The following is a 21,644-nucleotide window of genomic DNA, read 5'->3' on the forward strand; positions in this document are numbered from 1 at the left end:
CGGAAAAGATTTTTTTTTTTTACATCCGGCTCCGGGTGAGTGTGACGTAAGTGGAAAACGAAAGTGTTAATGAGAAATAAACAGAGCCGTGCGATCACAGATTAAACAATGAAAATTCAAAAGAACGCATCAATGCGTTCTTTTGAATTGCTGGCACGCAAGCGATGGATTTGAAAGAACGCATCGATGCGATCTTGGCAATCAATGTGTTAAGGTAAGAAAATCAAGTCTAAAGTTCGTCAAAAACCCATCCACTTGCATTAAGATAAATTCTTTCTGACACCAGCAGGGGTAAAACAGCGAAACTACAGGCCATTCATATGAACTGTCACTTGAACTCTCTTCCTATATCAAGACAAATTTAATTTCTGGCCCCTTGGTATGCACGCGCGCGTGTGTGTGTGTAATTCAAAATATGTATATACAACTTTCTTAGCTTGTAGATTGGCCATTGTCGCTTATTATTTATTAATTAAGTTAGTTCGTTATTTGGGCTCTCTGAAGCTCTCTGAAGTAGGTGCACTCCTCGTGAAGACACATGCACGCATGCACTCACGTGTGCGTGCACGCGTGAGTGCATGCGTGCATGTGTCTTCACGAGGAGTGCACCTACTTCAGAGAGCCCACGTGCGCTACCAGTAGTAGTAGCTACCACGGTTCTGATCGATATCATCAATGGCCTCTGCTGCCGTGCAGAATTTGATCCGAGAGCTTCTGCGCTAATGTTCACGCTTGTGTCAGACACAATGTAATCTCTCCTTTTGAATCAATGACGCTTTTTTTTTATGGTTCCCTCATTGCCTTTCAGGTTCAGGCCATGTTGAGTCCTGTCGAACATGCCTAAATGTTCTCACACAGTAGCTTTCATAATTGATAGCACTTCAAATATGCCTGGAGAATTCTTAGCAATGAACGTGATAACACCCAATTTAACCCTTTGATGAACCATTCAGCTGTGCAACGTTAATTGAGGCCACTGTTCTGATCTCTGTTCGGAGGTGTCGGTGTTTGCCTATAGCAGGGGTTCCCAAACCTTTCCATGCCAAGGACCCTAAGAATAGCCATAGCCTATGATTGTAGCCACCCCATGCAAAATGGATAAATGTATAGATAAATAACTAACTAACTTAATAAATAAATAATAAGCGACAATAGCCAATCTACAAAGCTAAAAGTTGTATATACATATTTTGGATTATTTATCTTTTTAACTCTCCTTTCCAGTTGCCCCCCCACCCCGGCCCCCTGGCAGCCCCCCTAGTGGCCACTTTGAAAACCTGTGGCCTACTGTAGTAATGGTTGTGCTGTGATGTGCAATGATGACAGTTTTTTTTTTCTTTGGAATGTTAATGATTTTTAAATCTCCAGACTTGCCTGGAGTCAGAGGGAAATGTCTCTGTCTTATTTTGTTGACATTATTTGGGATGAAATGATTTTGCACCCAACCCCCACCCCCCCAATCGCTGTGTAAAGTAATATCTCTATGTTTCTGGGGAGGCATTACAATAATGCATTAAGAAATCACATTAATAATGCACATATTTTGTCACATATTTATAGCTATCCCCCAGACATCAACATGTCACAGTTGTTGTTAGATCCCCATTGGTTTCAATTAAAATCTCGCTGAGGCAATAAAAATAGGCAATTAAATTGGAGCAGACTCTTCAGAGGTACAATTGGACTGATTAGATTAACCTTGAACATCAATTAGGGTTAAAAATAAGCTTAAATGTATATTTATAACTAATGACTATGTTTGATGCCAAACTATCCCATAGTTACAACACTGGTTTGCCCACTTCCGTTTTCTCCAGTGTCATTATTTTCAGTCGATTAGTCTGCATCATCATTTATTTTCACTCGTGCTTATTTGTAATTTAATCATTTAGGCCAAGGCATCTCTTTATAGGGCTCTCATGGCGGATATTAGATATGATTACCTAATTATTACAGGAGAGTGTTTCTAAGTTGCAACAGACAACAGAGATGTAATGATGTATAGCAGGCAAGGTTCTACATATAAATCAACAGCAGCCTCTGCATCAGGGTCACATTGCTTCCTTTACAACTGTACAGGTTCTCTCTCTCTCTCTCTCTCTCTCTCTCTCTCTCTCTCTCTCTCGCTCGCTCGCTCGCTCTCTTTCTCAACTCTCTTTCTCACACACACACAAACACACGCACGCACACATGCACATACGCATGCACGTACACACACGCTCGCGCACACACACCCGCGCGTGTGCGCGCGCCGCGTGCACACACACACACACACACACACACACACACACACACACACACACACACACACAGTTGAATAGCTGTAGCATGTCAAGCTTTCCTCATTGGCGCTGCCTGCAGCGATCCCACCCCACCTGGGTAACTAATGGTGCTTTTCCACAACATGGTACACCGGCTCGACTCAACTCTATTCACTTTCTGGGCTTTTCCATTGGGCGAAAGTAGTACCTACAGTAGTACCTGGTTCCTGGTAGGTTTTTTTGTATCACGTCTGTGGAGGTTCCAAGTGAGCTGAGGCGATACAGTATGAAAACACTGCAGACTGATTGGGCTGAGAGAACTATCGCTAGTGTCATTGCATCACGACTGTTGTAAATGTGAAATGATTGAATCAATATTGAGTACTGTAACTGCCCGGCCTATTTCTCGCTTAAAATTCTTTTTTTCTGACTAACATTTTGTTAGACTGAACAGGTGAAACACAGATTGTTTCCAGGTAAGCTGCCATTTTTCTCCAGCACTCTCCTACTCAGAGGCTTGGACATCGCTATGACTACCAGCTACATTGAAGGGGTACTATCACAGTGGAAAAAGCACATAGATTTGATTTCGAGTTGAGTTTAGTCGGTGTACCAATGCGGTGTTAAAGCGCCAGCGTCCAGACGCCAAAAATACACACAGCGCTAATGTCACACCCTCCTGCCATTTGCAGCACCCGGGCTCCCAAAGCCCAAGCCCGTGTGAAGGGAGGGAGGCGAGCAGACATCTTTGTAATTCTTTTAATAACATGTGTAAATGGGCAAGGGGCCGATCGGTCTTTATCAGGCCTGGCGAGTGGAGCAGAGCAGCTGATTCCACCTAGGGGCCGGGAAACGCCTGATTCATCTAACAGCCCATGAAGCTGATTAATTTCACTCATCATTAAGAATGTGTTGTGGCATCTTCTGTTGGACTTTAGCATATTTATCCACCACTCTGTCTCTTTCTCTCTCTCTCTCTCTGTCTCTCTTTTTCTTGCTCTATTTTTCTTACTCATCTTTTTTCCTTGTTTTTTTCTGTCTCTTCTCTCTCTCTCTCTCTCTCTCTCTCTCTCTCTCTCTCTCTCTCTCTCTCTCTCTCTCTCTCTCTCTCTCTCTCTCTCTCTCCTTTCTTTCCTGGGCAGAACGGTCCACCCTCCTCCTCTCTTTGTGCCCTTGGCAAATGAAAGGTCAAAGACGCTGCAGTGATTAATGAGCAGTAGACTCTGGGATCTCTCTGTCACTGCCCACCCCCCCATCAGCCCCCTACCCTCCTACCCCCCCCCCACCCCCCACCCCAGCTCCTTGAATTATTTCATCTGCTAATCCCCCCCCCACCACCTCCCCGCACCCCCAACACTGCTTAGTTTGTATGTGGTAGAAGACAATGTGTTGTGTGTGTGTGTGTATGTGTGTGTATGTGTGTGTGTGTGTATGTCTCTTTACACGGCTGTATTGACATCAGTTCTGATTAACTTTTCTGTCAGGATTTTAAGGCCAAAAAAAGGAGAGAGGGAGTGAAGAGCGAAGCATTGTGGCGTTCCTGGGAGCAGGGGTTTGTGGGGGCGGTGGGGGTGGGGGTCGTGGGTTAGGCCAGGGGTAAAGGTACTGTAGTGTAAATGGCGGCCACTCCACGAGGCTTTTCATCTCGAGACGTCGCTAGCAAGTCTGATGATTTCAGAAGGACGAGGGGGGGGGAAAAGTACCCACTTCAACAAGCACAGTGTTTTTATGGTGTAAATGAGTATGAACGTCACCGTCTCCTTTCACAGTGTGGATGACACTCCAATGGGCTCAGACCGACTGTTTATTTGAAAAAAGTAATGAAATATTTACTCTCCATTGCGGCACAGATTAGCACTGGTAATTGACTGCAACAGAGAGGTCTACGTGCAAGTAGTTTCTGTGAATGTGTGTGTGTGTGCGTTTTACAGAGAGTTGGAGGGCCCCTCATGTTTGAATGCAGATCCTCAGCACACAATAGGCCTGTTAGTGAGGCTGAGTCTCAGCCTGTCACTTTCTCTCCACATGTTGCTTTTTCTTTCAGAGATAAGTGGGCCCTAATGCTGGACAAATAGTGGAAATCAGAAGCCACTGAGAATCATTGGGCTCTCCTTTTCCCATGGCTCCCAAATAGACGCCTGGATTCGCAGACACAGGGAGTGAGAGTGAGCGCACGAGAGAGGGACCGAGGGGAGGGGGTTGTGAGGGTGGGAGGAAAAAAAACAACAACTCTACGAGCAAAACAATTTTGTCACCACAAGCAGATCCAATTGAAAAGTCTCCTGGACGGGGGAAGAGCCGGAGTTGTCAGATCAGGCCATGGCAATGAATAGATCCAAGCAGGCTAAATTGGCATCAGGTGTGGGCTTCCCTGGCTGGTGATAGGCTCCCACATTGTGCTGGCCAGACATTTGGCCATTTTCAAATATAATGGGAGAAATGAATGCAAATGAGTGAGTGGACTGAAATGTATTTAAATGCAGATTGAATGGGGGGCTCTGCGTAGCGCCTGATAACAAGTTGCTGTAGGAGAAGGGCCACATTGTGTTGGATCATCCCCCCCCCTCCCCACCCCCCCACGCACACACACATACACACACACACACACACACACACACACACACACACACACACACACACACACACACACACACACACACACACACACACACACCACTCCCCCTCTGCGCACCACCAGCCCTGTTTTTCTCTCTCCCTCTGTCTCACTTTGTGTTTCATAAGAGTCCATTGTTCACTGGGTAAACTCTCTCAAAACTATTTACATTGCTCATTTATTTGAAATTCAAATGTTCTGCCCCCCCCCCCTCTCTCTCTCTCTCTCTTTCTCTCTATCAGAGATAGCCTACACACATGCAGCCCACTGCCTTGGGCTATCCAGTAAAAAACACTAATTGCAAAAGGACATGGGGCTTTGGCAAAAGAAAAAAAAAAGAGAGAGATGGGGAAATGAAGAGGAGAGCGAGAGGAGAGCGAGGGGAAAGAGGGCTTCAATCATTAATGATAATGTTGCTGTTGTCCATATAGCCTCATTAGAAGCAGGTAGTAGCATGTGTATCACAAACAAGTTGCCGCTGCCCACTGCCGGCCCGCCGCTAGCCCACAGCGATCCATCTTCTCAAACGTCTCCTTCCCATATTTAAGGGGCTCTCGTTACAGCTTTTTCCCAGACCTGTGAATTTACGGTGCACTCCGGGCCGTTAGCATAATCGCCGGGAAGGCTGCCGTTTCAGGGGGAATGTGGGAATTAGGGCAGGGGAGAAAAGGAATGCAGTTGATGTGTTAATTGAATTTCATAAGAATCCTTTTGCGGCAGATTTGCCTCGTGAACAGGGCTGTGTGGACACACGAGGCCTTAAATCCAATTTTTATGTCATTATTTTTTGGCAATAATTGTTTTTGGGGTTTTGTCTTTTTCCTCGAAGACCATAATGGAAAAATAATCAAAGCAAATATCTCTAGAAGCTGTGATATTAGACGGCAGCTGGAGAGAATAGCTAAATGTTTTCTTTCCACTCCGTGGTTTGAGTAAAGTAAAGCGAAGAGCGGGTGAATTCTTCACCTCCAAAAATGGCTTTTTATTCTTTTTTTCCCCGTCTGCATTTAAAATACAATTTACATGCAATTAATTTTGATTAATTAGCAACACTAACCTCTGCCCGTCCTGTGTGCAAATTATGTATCTTGCATTTCAATGTCAAACAACTCATGTTTATTGTAGGTTTGTTTTAATCAAGGGGCATCATTGCATGTTTTCAATCAATAGATTGAGGCATTTTAAATGCATTATTTTCATTTATTTGACATACTGAACCCTTCCAACATAATGATTTTCTTGGCTTGGAGGAGTTTATGTGAATAAACAAGGTACTACGGGACTTTAACCAGGGCTTTCATTAGCCAGGGGTTCCAACTGTGCTACATTGCACAAGCTCTTAGAAAATTAAATTATAAGACAGGATCTTAGAGAATGCCAGTTATTTAAAGTTGGCTGTGTGTGTGTGTGTGTGTGTGTGTGTGTGTGCATGCGTGCATATGCATGTGTTTGTGGGGTGGAGGGGTGAGCGGGGGGGTTGTAGCAGCCGTGGTAGCGGCTGCAGAGATGTTACCGTGTCCAGAAGTTTCCGTGCAGTGATTAATAGGAGGGGTAATGTAGTGGGGAAACGAGTAAACACTCCCTTGCTCCTGGCTTTGTGCTTCAACGGCTTGATGACAAGGGCAGAGCAAGGTGAGAATTAAACAGACCAGCAGAAGAAGAGAGAAAAAGGGAAGAAAGAAAAAAAAAGCAGCCATGGATTGGAGGGAGGAGTGAAGCATGACAGACCTGGGCAGCGAGTGGGAGTGAGGAAAGGCCTGGGAAGAAAGGGGGAGGCAAGCCCTGACAAAAGTAGAAGTGGAAGTTTCTCCTGAAGAAGAATAATTAAAAGCGCTCAAGGGAGGGCAGTTTTAATTTCACATGTAAGGGGCTAAAGATTTCATTTAAAGGCGCGGCGAGCGGAGAGGAGGTTAATAAGATGAACAAAGCAGGGAATGTGAGAACATACAGCGCTAAGGAAGCACGTTGGACTTTCACCTGACACGTTTTTAATTATTGAACCTCTGATATTTCTTCCGTTGAGGAGAACGGGAGTAAGAAAAGGAGGAGATTAACTGATTAATGGTCATGGTAACCAATTACTCACTCATGGGGAAATAGATGTAACTTCTGTACAGTACTAGTGGTTCTTTTTGCGATGCCACTTCTAGCACAGAAGTGCCGGCGGTCTTGGTAGCCGTCTTTTGGGAACACAACAGAGGGTTGCATAACGCCTCCTTAGAAAAAAAGTGAACTTGCTCCTACGGTTGAGTATGAGCTCTTGATCACTGAAATCGCCATCCATTAGCACTATCTGAAGCTGATGTATTCCAATTATCATAAGATCAGCTTGGTCCCATGCGCCCATGGGACTTGAAACTCTCTTACTGCCATAGAATGATCAAAAGGACTTTGTGAACCAGAACCAGAATCCCAGTAGACTAGCTGGTTCAATGGTGGTGAAAACTGAAATTAAATTGAATATGATGTGTTTCTTTTTGTCTTGCTTTGTGGTGCCCATGCTGCATGAGAAGTGAAGCGGTCTTATCCGGACTGGAAACCGGGCCCTGGCGCAAGTGGCTGGAATCACTGTTCAGTAGAATAATGCTATGCTGTGTTTGCACGGAGTGCATAAGATAAGCTACAATATGAGTTTCTTGTATCTGAAGATCTGAAGAGAAGAGGAGAAGAAGAGAAGCGAAACCTTTGTTTATCCCCAGGGGAAAGTTTAGTTGCAGTTAGAGTTTTCCCTCAGCACTTCTGCAAGTTCAGTACAGTATAATTGTGCTCTATATTTCCCAATACCGCCCACCATCCCCGCTTTCTCTCCTATCAAATCATTAATACTGTCAGTCCAGAGCATGGGAATGACTGTGGCACGGCAGTTCCCCAAAATCCTCTGCCCCTCCTGCCGTCACGTCACACTGCACACACACTGTGTTTGACACTTATGTATTATATGTTTATCAGTCTCTAATGAAATACTGACAAGTTCCCTGCACAAGGGATACTGTGTTCCATTAATAGCCCTTAACGAACCTTGGGCTCTCACAAAAGGCCAGTCCTATTGCAGCTGACAGCAAAGGGGCCCTCAGCCCTGGCCCCCTGGGGAGGGAAGATATTAGGCGTTAGCACCGTCTATACTGCCTTTGCGTCTGTCTCTCTTTCATTCTCTCTCTCTCCCCCCATTTACGACTCTAATATTGTGAGTCATCTGATTGGGTTTATTTAGTGGCAGATTACTTGACCACAGTATTTAGCAGCAGCACGATTGACAAAAACAATTTGTCAAATTATTTGTCAATCAATATTTCTGGTACAGTGATGTCTCTATTGTGCTGTAATTGTTGCAAATTAATTTACAGCCCTCCGTACAGGGTTGTCGACAAAGATTAAACCCAACACAAATGTTGTCAAAATGTAACAGTAACTAAGTAATGAAAACAAGTAGCCTAATGCACATAAGTCCTAGCAAAATCCATGTGCTCTTGAAAAAGGACACAGCAAAATCCTTAGTGAACTCTGAGAGAGTGAAAATGTACTTTTAAAAGTACATTTTCACACTAACCTATGTCAAGAATTTGTCGCTCTAACCTTCTTCTCTTTTGCATGGTCTGATAACCTGGTAATCAATATGGACAAATTAAGATTTTGAACCAGTTATTATAATGGTCCACCAAATGTTTTAATAATCGATGAAAGTCCTGAAATCTATATTTTTCATTACCCTCATGATTTTAAGGACAACAACTGACTTTTTAATTCATTTATGTGATCGACTTTAAATCAGGTTTCGTCTTTTCTCGCTGTATTAAACTTGAAGTGTTTACTAGAGAGCTTCTCCAAACTTTCAAATGTTTAATCTGAGAGACCCCATTATGACCTAAGGTGGCTCTTAAAAGCATGGCCTCCCACATGAGGCCCATGATCTCTCTATTAGAATGTGACAAAACGTTTGGTCTCACTCAGAAATAATGGTCTGTAACATCCTCTAATGCTCTTCGCAGTTTATTTGCAGGTTCACCATCCCCGTGTTGAACAAGGGATTGTGGTGGGGTGTCACACGCGCACGCACGCACACCCACACACACACATAAGGATAATTTTAAGCAGATGCGTCTGGCGTGGCTACCATGCTATGATTAGTTTCCAGAGCGTTTGTGAGTGTGTAAACCATCGGCGACACGGATGAAATATAGCCCAGGTTCACTGGGAGTGCAGAGAGAAGAAATGTACCCCATCTGTAATACACTGTGTAGACTAATATCAGCTCCTTTTCTCTGATATTGCAGTGAGATATCGATCTGGTAAAATTGTCCCATATTGGAGCTGTCTGTTGTGATATTCATCATGCTGTCACCTCTTCCCAGCACCTCCGCGTTATTAGAAACCCGGGTTTGAAGAGGTTGAAGGGTTTTAGTCTCCGAGATGTAGCAAACAATTCATCATGAAAGAGAGAGAGGAGAGCGAGAGGGGGAGAGACGGAGAGAGAGAGCGAGACAGACTCAGGTGAGGTGATGCTTGGGTGAAGATTTATGTCTAGTCAGGCCGTACATTAAGAATTATATCATCAGCCGAGAGGACACCAGAGTTTCACTGCTATCTGCTGAGTGGGCCTATTTGCTCTCCTGCTAGGCTTTAAATGGAGTTTTTCACCCTCCTCCTCATGAAGCTTTTAAGAGAAATCTGGAGCTTTGAGGAATAAACTACTCGGCTTACTCGGAATAGGGAAAGATTTACTTGTTTGTGAAGCCTGCTAAAGCTTGTCTGAGGTAATTGTCATCTGTTTTGGGGCATTAGCTGGTCTGCCTCTCTTGATTGGCCGCTTGACGCCAATCAGTCATTGGGAGTAAGCGGTAACTGGTGCACGCCACCTTCAATTTGGCCCACTTCAGGGTGGGACCACACTCTTGAGTTCCTGTTATTTTCTCCCATTGCCCGCAATGCTTGTGAGCACAGTGAGAGATTCATGATCGGAAGGATCACAGAGATGTACACAGACGGAATCCAATTCTTCTGCGTCGTGTTGAGGAGTCGGGCTTTGATACCTCTTTAACTGAGTACAAATGCTCGTCTGGGAATGTGCCGGCTGGGGGTTCCTTCTGAAGCCCTGTCTCTCTCTCTCTCTCACACTCTCTCTCCTGTTGTCGCGTCCTCAGGGAAAGGGGCTGTGCATTTGTGTGTGCATGTACTTGTGTGTGTGCACGCGGGCGCCGGGCGTACATTATGTGCCCGTGTGTATGCTTGCGTGCTGCTACGTTGCGTGCTCTGTTAGCTGTGATGTTATTGTTGTAAACAGCGTTTAAAGCACAGCTGGCCAAATTGATCAGGGCCCTCGTCGGAGTGAACTTGAGCAGCCGAGAGTGGGGCTGCATAAACAGGGCTGCCTGTATCTAAATATGCAAACACTCGCTCACAGCAGCCAACACTCTGGGGAACAGACACTGTTACTTCTGACGGGGGAAACGGTGAGGGGCAGACCAGAGTCCTAGCCCCTTTTCTCAATCTGTATACACAGTATACATTCTCAGAGAGAGAGAGAGGAAAAAGAGGAGAGTATTTTTTCCAATTATGTAAACATTGCTGTTTCCCCAGATCATTTTTGGACTCCTCCATGTATTTACTTTTCATTAATTATTGAAAAAAAGAGAGAATCATGGGAAAAAAAGTGAATAAACAGTAGATAATTTTTGTTTAATGTTTCACACAGGATTTCAATACTCAGTGCAATTAATGCTAATCACCATGGTCTTCCTGTTTAGCTTGAACTCAGAGTGTGTATGTCTGTGCGTGCTTTTTGCTTGTCTTTCCATCTACTGTAGGTCTCTATGTATGACTGTGTCCACCCCCCACCCCCCTCTGTTTTCTCTCCCTCTTTCGTGTCCCTCTCCTGTTAGTCACTCTGTCTCCTTGTGTTATGATTACATCACCCTTTCTGTCTGTTGTGTCCATTTAGACCTGAAATTAATCACATCCGACATTCTGGTTGCAATTCCCAAAGTTCAAAAGGCTTGAATGGATAGAGGGAGAGCATGGTTGCAGGAGCGAAGAGGGAGAGATACAGAGATAGAGAGATAGCGAGAGAGATGCCACAACCGGAGATGGTTATCGTGTGTGGAATACAGTATATTAATTGCTTATTGGTTTTTGATTTTAGAGTAATTTTAGAGTCCATCGAACACATAATTTCCACTCCTATTGTTCTATGGGGTTTGCTAATTGTCACCCCGCTGGCAGAATTAAAAGCAAATTAAAAGCCTTAACTATTGACTCCATCTGAAGTCACACTCGACAACAATTTCATAAAACAATGGGGAGGATTAATGAAAATGCAGCTTGATTTCTGTTCTCCAAAGCTTTTGCTATGGGGAACCAATTAACTACCCTTCAGGATGACTTTCACTACTAACTGACGGTCTGTTCCACTGCCAGAAACTGGGATTAATTCTCAATTAATCCCTCCAGCAGAACAACTCTGCCTTTGTCTACCGGGGAGGACATGAACATACAACACTGAGGTTACCCTTAGCCTGTTTGGTGGAAGAACTCCACCCCGCCTAAGATTGATACGCCCTGTGGACTGGCTCTCCTCAAGCTGAAAATAAGAGCCATTAAAAGGGAATGGTTGACAATGATTTTTGTTTTAGGATTTTGAGCTTTATTAGCCATGCATATTAATGAGTCAATTAATTCTATTCGTCCTCGTGAGTGGTCTGTTTGTTTTTGCCTGACCTTTTATCTTAGATGCGTTCACGCTCCGCTTGCTTTAAGCACTTACTCCATACTGCGTTTCCCATAGCCCTACATCCAAAAAGGGAGTTTTTATGTGTTTAGCAGCAAGCCCCCCACCACCACCACCAACACCACCTCTCTCTCTCTCTGTGTTGTTTTCTTTCTGCACTTGTCTCTTTCTCTTTCATTCTATCCACCCTCCCTCTATCCTTTCCTCTCTCTTTCTTCCTCTGTCAGAATGCCTGCTGGATGTATCCCTCTCTAAATGTGACAGGAAATATGCTATTATAGCGTGCAGAATATTTGCCTGATGGGATTTGCAATAAAATTACTACATTTCCCTTCCATTAGGATCTCTGAAACCCTTCCCTCTAATTTATTATTACCCTGGCAAAAAGACATGTTATATACATAAAGACTAAAGTAGCCTCTGTCTGCATTTAGCCCATCCTGCTTTCAAAGTTACTTGAGAGGACAGGAGAAATAATTGAAAAGTGCAGCTGGACTGTGTACAATCTTGTAAGGGATGCCTAGAAAATGAGATTAATCAGTGCACAGACATTGTGGGGAAAGTTTGTACTGAATGGCTGACAGTCCTGCTCTTTCTCTCATTTCAAATGTTGGCAGGCTAGCAGGCAGCTCCAAGGGAAATGCGCTCCTTTCATACTTGAGTAATTGATGAATTGTATGCAATATGCAAATGAGAATCCATAAATCTTATGAATGACAGCTTAATTTATGTGAGCCTTAATGAATGCAGGATTAGATTTTAATTAAATATCCTCAAAGGCACCCTGACTGGGTAAGTTTTTAAAGCCTTGTTTTGAAGACTTGTTTCATATGCATCGCAGTTCATGAAAAAGAGAGATCAGTCAGAGTGGTTAGATGAAATTTCCTCACAGCTTGAAGATAAGACCTGTTCTGTTTTGCTAACCAAAGGCACTTGCAATTAATAAATATTGGAGCAAAATCATATCTACAAATCTCATTTAGTCTTTCCTGGAACTGTTCATTCTCATACATTTGATTAACTGCATTTACTTTAAGCGCTATCTGATTTCTAACATTTGGTACAGTATCTTTTTAATTAAGAGAATCATCCATTAGGCATGGAAAAGTCAACCAATTAGGCTTTCCTCATCAATTCCCGTGATGTAGGAAGTCTGCTTACTCATTATCAGAGGCTGTCGACGTGATACTAAACAATCTCAAACTCTGTAGTTATGGGATGTACAATTACGAAATCAGCTTTTAACATTAATGATGCATGGGAATAATCAGCAGTTTATCACATTTTAAGATCTTTTTTTTTAGACTCCGTTTCACAGTCGGGAGGCTTCAAACGTCTCTTAATAGAGCGTGATTACTCGAGTAAGCCCTTTGTAGCTACCGTACGGCATGCTCTCCGCAAAGCCCAGCTGGGTGCGCGTTTCACGGCAGCGCCTCGACTGAGGGTGAACCAAGACAGGAAGAAGGACTTTGACTGGCTCCATGTTCCTCCGTGCCATCAGACAATCTGATTGCCCCGCCCAGCGTGGTCCTAATCAGGAATGAGCCCAAACAAAGGCACCAGGAAGGCACTCTCCCAACCACCAGTGATCTCAGCTCCTTGTACACTGGGTCCGCACAGGGATCACAGCACAGACAGCACTTTAAACAGGGTTTTAGTGGGATTGATGCTAGCTCTCCCTCTCCTTTGATTTCACACCATTTGATCTGTGATATATTGTTCCGTAACAAAAGTTCACTGTTTGCCAGCGGATGCAGCTGTTCCTACTGCTAATAAATAAAAGTGTGTGTGCGTGTTTTCTGTTTAGTGCTCTCGCACTCACAAACTCAACAGTAATCCAGCTATCTAGATCTGATAAGGGCTGATGTGGCTACCTGTGCAAGGCGGCGTTTGACAGGTGCAAGGGAAAGCTGATTGAGATAAACCAAGAATAGGCTCAATGCAAATACAGATAGAGATACAAGATGGGGGTGAGGATAGATGGATGCAGGAAAAAGATGGATGAGTGAATACATTCCCATGTATCACACTGTGAGCCTCTGAGAGATTATGATCATCACCACCAGTAGACTGCCAAGGTCAGCAGGAAATATAGATCTGTTTCGTGTTGAAGGCAACATTTATTCCAATCCCTTTCAGAGCGTTTTGGATTTTTTTCAAATGATTTTTGTTTTTCATTTTCATTTTTCAATTTCATTCGTCAAAGTGGTCCGCGTTCACGTCTGACATAAACACTGGCATGTCCATTATCACTTTCAATAACATTGGCCTCTTTTCCACTTTATTCTCAAACAAAGAAAACAAACAACAGTGGCTCGTTGTTGCGAAAATAATTCATTTTTATAATTAAAGTTAAACATTTCATCATGCACCTCCACCAACACCATTATCTTATCTGCAGGGATTGTAAATTGCTAGTAATATACTGCAGCCATGTTATCCCTGTCTTTCAACAAACATAGATAACCTCTCAGGAGAGTTGCATGCATATTGTTAAACTGTTTGATTGAACCAAATCGGGAAAAAATATAAACTCAGCGTTTTCGGGCCCCTGGACAGTCTGCCTGACCTGGCAGTTAAAAGGTAAGGAGCTGCTTTGTTTTATCAATAGGACCTTGTTTTCATGGCTGGTCACCACCTCAGCAAACCAATCAATGGGGCATGCTCTGCTATCGCTGGGAGAGAAATGAAAAATAAACCCTAGATAATCCTTCAGTTAAAAGGTTACTCTGGGCGATAAAAGCTATTTTGTTAATTTATTTACTCTCTGCACTGGAGAGATAAAGAAAAGGAACAATTAGGGAATTCTAGGTGAGAGATTTTAAAAGGGCAATGACATTGGGTTAATATTTTATAAGGCCTGATTGGCAGAGACCTGGAGAGGCCTTTTGTTTACACAAGCCCCAGACGGAATGATTCACTCGCTTGTTTTGGCCGACTGGGCGGAAATGGAATAAATATCTTCATCCTTACCTTTTAGAAACATCAAACAAAAGACTGAGATAAAAGGTTAATGGCTCAATCATAGGCAACAGGAAATAATATTATGCTCTTTCTCTGCAAACTGGAGCCACTGTTGACTTAACCAGGTTGAATTCCTAAAGATATCAAAGGATGGGAGGGGCGGATGATTGTTGTTTGTAACTCAATCCAGTTGGGGAGAGGGTGCTTACTTGGGCTAAACATTACATTTGTGGTTTCAATTGATTTATAACAGATCATAATCACTGCATTAACGGCATTCTGGGTAATAAGATCTCAGTCGCTGCTTCCGTCGACAGAAATGGGTCTGATAGTGAGATGTCAGAATTTCTTCCTGCGAGATCAACCCCCCCCACTCGCACTGATATTTGATGTGATATTATACCTCTTATTATACCTATCACCTCGTGTTGGCTTCCTGTAAACAGGGTGAGAACACGAATTTAATTATTGTGCTTTTATTGCATTGTTGCGTTGAAATTGGACCTGCGTGGAGTGTATTGTTGGGCCCAGTGTAATCTGATTGCCTGTGCAGCGTAGTGTGTTGGATAGTATCAGGTTCCAGTCAACTCTGCTGGGTCAACACAGAGCCGGGCCATTAAAGGAAGTCTGGTTCAGGGAAAGTTCACCACTATTTTCTTTTCACCATGGCAGCAAAACAAAAAAAGAGAGAATAGATGTGTAACATATTTGTGGCCCCCGGCCCAGGCCCTGGTGGGGCCTATTTTGTTTCCTTAATTGAAGCCAGAGATACGAGGCCCCTGAATATCTTTAGTAATAACATAAATATAGGCGGGAATATGATTGTTTGACTATTGACCTCCAAAATTAAAATATCAGTGTCCAAATAAGCCCAATATAAAACTTGGTGATGCAGGTTTATTTTTATTTTTTCTAAAACATTTCAAGAAGGAGAAGAGAAAAGATGAGAAGAGAAAAAAAACAAGATGGGAAGACAAGACAAGACACGAAAAGACAAGTTGAGAAGAGGCAAAAGGGGAGAAGAGAATTCCCAACCAAAATTCCAATCATAAATCCAGTTCTATCTTTTTTTTCTAAAATAATGGCCTAGTTTGAAGCTGTTTCTGTGCCAGGCTATTTAGGGAATCAGCATCTGCTACTTGATAAATAGCCTGGCTCTTTTGTTTGAGGCCAGGTTGAGTTCCTCTCTGGACCCAGCTTATTAGCCTGGATGGGTCTGGCCACCACAGCATCAGTGTTTGACTTGCACGCCTCATCTATTGACTCGATGGAAGCAAAATATATTGGTGAAGGAAAATCATGCCAGAACCTATCGTTCAGAAATCTTAAATTGTGTTGAATAATGTACGGACATAGCCTCTGTAACCTGTCTAGAATGCATTACTACTGGATCATTTCAGACAGTATTCATCCATCGCAAAGGAATTAGATAATAACATTTCTTCTTGAAAAGCAGTCCCACATTGCTTGAAGATTCCTTCTTCCGAAGCTCCTGTTCAATTCAGTCAATGTACGGCGTTCATGGCTGGTGAGTGTTATGGTATGTTGCGAATGTGGCTAAAGCGCTATCCCTTTAAACACAAGACATATTCTCCTGCAACGGCCTATCATTACCTCTGCGTAACTGGATCTTTGTACCCGAGTTAAGATCTTCTAACGTGATCTAAAGTTGATATGACACTTTTTTTCCTTTGTCCATTCAAGTTTTCTTTTTTTCTGCTTTTAGTATTGTTGGTAAAAAGCCTTTTACCCATCACAAGCCCTCCATTGAGGTCTTTCATAAATAATTCAGCCAGAGTACAAGTGAAAGTGATGACAGCAAAACTGTCTGCGATCTCTCCCTCTCATAAGATCAAAGAGGTGCTTCTATAGAAATAGGAATTACATTTCGAGACATCCCTAGGTTGAGCGGGCACTCGTTTCCCCCCTCTCTTTCTCTCTCTCCCTCTCTCTCTTTCTCTCTGTCCTCTCAGTTCCTCTTCTCCGTGATCTCAGTCCACCTCTCTCTATCATGTGTGTTTTCACTCCAAGGTAACACAGTTGGATGAAGGACTACCTTTAGTCCTAAAAGAACCAGAGCTGTTATATGAGCATGTCAGCATATTCAGACAGATATGACCATTGCATATGGCCAGTGCTCTCTGTCTGTCTGTCTGTCTGTTTCCCTCTCTCTCTCTCTCTCTCTCTCTCTCTCTCTCTCTCTCTCTCTCTCTCTCTTAACACCACTGGGGTAAATAAACCTCACATAAAAGCATGCCTGAATAAATTCAGTTATAGCAACAGTACGGTATATGATTTCGGAGCTAAAGCAACTGCATGCCGTAGAAGGCTTCATCACTGTAGAGATGTACAATAGGAGCTAAATGGAGCACAACACAACCACTGTTATTTTACTATAGAGTAATAGTGGTGGCAACACGTCGTATATGTCGATAAAATGCTTCACTAGTCATGCATGTAAAAAGGAAACAAATGGTAGTATAAATTACTTTTTTAATTCGTTATTTATTCAATAGTTACTTTTTGAGATTACACATTTGTTCATTATAAGACCGGTTCTTCAAGGTATCAGTGAATGCAAATGTTCGAGGTCTGGTTGACTTGAAATATTATTAAGGAGAGGTTAATCAGTTTCGTAAGACAGGCAAGAAAAAGACAATAGCAATACAGTAGCCTATATAAATTACCCAAACATTTTATTTAATAAATTACACTTTTGTGGCTTTAATGGCCTCGGCAAAGCAAGAAATAATCAGAAGTATCTACTATTAGTCATTTGTTGAGATAGTGTGTGTGTGAGATATTGTTGGGTGCTCAGTGTAACCTGTTTGTATTTTTTAACAGTGAACTCAATTGTTTGTAAGTTGGCAGAGAAATACAGAAATGTGTCTTTTGAGCTGTTTTAGAATATTCATAATACCTACTGTAGTAACTATTTATTTAATAAGTGGGTAATAGTATCAGAATCAGAATTGCCTTTCTTTCCAAGTATGTTATGCATATTAATGCTGATTTTGTCTTGGTGAAGTTGGTGCATTACACTGAATTAACACCAGTGTTAAGAAATATCTACAAATCATTTACAGACTGTTCTCAAAATATAAAGATGAACATAAAGATGGAAGCTAGAAACTATATACAACATGCAATATACAATGATATGGGCAGAATTGGTAAATAAATAAATACATATTAATTATTGCACTTGTTGAAAGGGTACACAGATGGTAGTAGCATATACATTGCACTCTGTATAAATAAATGAACTATAGCACTAGTCGTATACAAATCTAGTGTACTCACACAGAGGGTCAACATATACAGTACATCTACATACAGTAGTATTGTATTTTGGTGGCTAACTGTATCGACATACAGCCTGTTAGAGGTGGAGTGAGTGAGTGCCACTGTAAAGCTTAGATTGGACAATCGTATCTGAAATAATGCATTTAACTAGGGCTGGCCAATATATCGAAAATATATCGATATCGTGTTATGGTTAGATATGGTCTGGGATTTTTTTATATTGAAACATTGTGATATGGCATAATTGTTGTGTTTTCCTGCTTTTAACCACTTAAGCCATATTTTATACTTAAACAAACAATAATGAATGTTTAAAATATTCTTGTTATGTTGTTGATATTTAATGTTTTTCCATATCGCTCACTGACGCTCAGCCCTACTTGTAACCAATATGTCACCAGTGTCATGTCACTGTAATTCATTTTCGGCACAGACACTCCTGCCCCTTGTTCATAAAGAACACACCTCCATAGAATTTCATCCCCTTGATTATATGCTCATTGCATCTCTCTTCCCCCATAGGCTTTTTCTTGTAACTAAGCCAGCGAAGGAGGTATTGATTGTAACTCGAAGCTGTATTAATAAGTGAATGAGTAAGATGTGTGGAAATTTCAGGAGTGTAACAGCTTTGAGGGCCCTTTTCTCCTCCGCGCTAAAGGTGGCACAGTCATTTATCACCGCTGGATCTGTGCCCCTCGTTTGGTGTAATAAAACTCCCCCATCAGAACCGTCCAACAGGTCTGAATCACTCTGTCACACCACCTTCCAGCTAAGGCACGCATTAAATCAAGCAAGCAGAACATTTCCTAAGGCAGCCATTGCCTTTTAATTTCCTGAAGAACCTTAAAATATCATTCATTACCAGAACTACACATATTTGGTTTTTAAAAGTCTCATAAATCAATAGTGGCCTGACTGCAATAATTATAACAAGTTAACATGTAATTTCCAGGCCGAGGGCCGCTCGCTGGATTTTAGCATATGCAAACAAGGCAATTCAAATAGTGTGGGGATATTAATACGGAGGAACAGGTAACGAGGTACGGGTTATGAATTATGCATCAAAAAGTGGTTGATCTTCAATAAAGGAAATGAATTCACCGTGTAATCTAATTAGTTATGGAAGTCTATTATGTTGAGCTGCAGAAAGCAACTGTCCTTGAAAAGAAATTTATTTACAGTACATGTTAGCTCTTTGGAATGGAATTGCATTTTGGAGTGGTCCAAATGTTAGCCCCCCTCCCTCCATCCCCCCTACACCCCCATTCCCCACCTCCCTCCAGTCTCCCAATATTCCTTTCTCTCTCGTTGCCTCTCGTTGTTCTCATGTTCATTCTCTCCTCTCTGTTGGGTTTGTCTCTCTTCCAGTTCCAGACCGGGTCGGCCTCCTAAGAGGAGCCAGAGCATAACATCACAAGAGAACCCCCACATTATGCCCCACTCAGTACCTGGCCTCATGTCCCCTGGCATGATGCCACCCACAGGTATGGACAACCATGGATTCTGTCTCTTGTCTTTTCTGTCCCTGTTGCTATGGCTCCTTCTGTTGCACTCTCTGTCACACTCTCTCTCTCTCTCTTGCTCTCTCTCTCTCACACACACACACACACACACACACACACACACACACACACACACACACACACACACACACACACACACACACACACACACACACGCACACACACAGTGTGTGTCTCCCTACCAGTGGCCCCTCAGCATCCTGCTGCTTGTCCTCTAAATGGCAACCGGACCAAAGTGACACATGCACCCAACCACCAGACACCAGCCGCTCACCCGTTTACCAAAAGCAGATCCCCTGCTCAACCCCCGGAAAAATGAAGGACGAGGTAGAATAAATTGGAGTGGAGATCTTTTCTCTCAGATTATTCCAGTAGATGTTGCTTTTTGCCTTGAGTGCATTCTAATTAGCGCGATTAAATCCACTCCACTGGTGTATGTGCATAGGCAGTGGTGGTGATGCTAAAGCAAGCTTTATCACCACAAGAATCAACAACAACCGTTTGTGCCCTAACTTACCCCAGGGGCAAATCTTATTGCAGCTAATGCTTTTGTTCTATTTGTGGCGGGTTTCATTGTGACTGCTTTGATGTCGGTGGCTGAAAGTGCTCTAATTTGCATATTTTGCTATCCTCCTTCATATGTCTTTAATGATATTGTACTGTTGAAAGGGTCTCCTTGAATGCTCATTTCATGTATGATACATATTGTATTTAACCAACATTAATGGTAATATCATAAGAAAACACTATGCATAATGACTGATCTCTATTGTTTTCACAGATTTGAAAAAAATCTCACCTCGCATGTTTCTTTTTTTTTAATGGCATGAGAGACTCGTTTTTTTTTTCCTTGAGAAAAGAGCAAAGCAGCGTCTGTGAGGTGTTTGAAATTCAATAGTACACAGAGATTGGGCCATCCTTAACCACGCTGAACAATGAAGGCTCACAGACCAGAGTCCGCTTTGAACTCTGGGAATGGGGTGAGGTCACAGACTATCTGTATCTTACTGAGGAAGGAGAACTTAAAGGCCACGGTGAACACAGAGAGGGACAATGATGAGAAAGACCAGTGTTATTTAGTGGAACATAAAGCAACAGAGAAAAAAAGCCTTTTGATATCATCCCCTTTAAGCCCAGGGGGACTCTATGATCTTGACATTTAGTCAGGGTATTCAGGGGACAGAGATAAAGTAATTGAGGATTTCGATCCTCTCGTAACTGCCTCTAGCTGCCTACTGTGAGTGCGGCGAGACACGACTTTTCTACCAATTTTCAGATTTTCTAATTAAAACGTTTATTGTTTGGATTCCAATGCGAGGGGGTGAATGTCATGTAAGTTCCACTTTTTGACAGATTAATGGTGTTGTGAAATGACCGCACACAAGCAAGGCATCTAAATAGGCGACTAATTTATTTTTCCTCTTGGGAGCCAAACACGCATTTATCGATAATAAAAACTGACAAGAAACCGTCTTAAACAGTCACACTGTTAAATCATGTCATTTTATGCTATATCAGACAAGTTTGCCCGTTCACAGGCAAACAGACCAGGATCTGATGGCTCCATCTGGAAGCGTTACCGATACTCTGGGACACAGTACTGTACATGTGAGGAGACACTGCGCCATTTCATTTAGGCAATGGAATAGAGACAAACACTCCATGAAATGTTTTGTTCGCAGTGGCATGTCATTTCTCTCCTGGTGTTACATTTGCAAATGACTACCTGCTGGTGCCCCTGATGAGCCAGATCTCCTCATCACCACGGAGAGCAGCTGACTCCATTTAGCCAAGATTTTGCACGCACAAAAAGATAAATATAAGCAAGCAGCAAATAACTGGGTCCAAACTCAGAAGAAGAAGATGACTATAAGAAGATGAGGGAGAGGATGATAATGAAGAAACAGAAAAAAGACCTCATTTGGTTGTTCACAGAGAGAGTTGAACTCACAACTCTACACATAGTGAGTGAGCGTCACTCAGCATGCCATGCATTTATCGTGAAATTGTTTAATTTGGACAGCTGGTGCAAGAATATCTTTTGCCACTAATTTATAATTGACAGAAGCCTTGAAAGAACAAATATTGGCATAGATAAACCAAATATTTCAGGCTTTCAAGAGTCTTAATGTGATATCTGTCATTATCTGCAATTGGATTAATATAGTGCAAAGTTTGAATGCAAGGCATCATCAGACTGCTCTGGTACCTTCAGCTGATGATCAGATGTCTGATCAACCTTCTGAGCCAGTTAG

General features: G+C 42.6%; 1 protein-coding gene across 11 annotated transcripts in view; it reads left to right on the forward strand.

Moving 5' to 3' along the window:
• dachd (dachshund d) overlaps positions 1-21,644 on the forward strand; it is a 133,441-nt gene that overhangs the window by 50,955 nt on the left and 60,842 nt on the right. For all 11 annotated transcript variants that reach the window (XM_080412554.1, XM_080412553.1, XM_080412548.1 and 8 more), the window contains exon 2: positions 19,235-19,350. In XM_080412554.1, the coding sequence (XP_080268680.1) occupies positions 19,235-19,350 (116 nt within the window). The remainder of the gene's footprint in view (positions 1-19,234; positions 19,351-21,644) is intronic.

The sequence above is a fragment of the Gymnoscopelus braueri genome, assembly GCF_963280865.1.
Source record: "Gymnoscopelus braueri genome assembly, chromosome: 18".
Taxonomy (NCBI): domain Eukaryota; kingdom Metazoa; phylum Chordata; class Actinopteri; order Myctophiformes; family Myctophidae; genus Gymnoscopelus; species Gymnoscopelus braueri.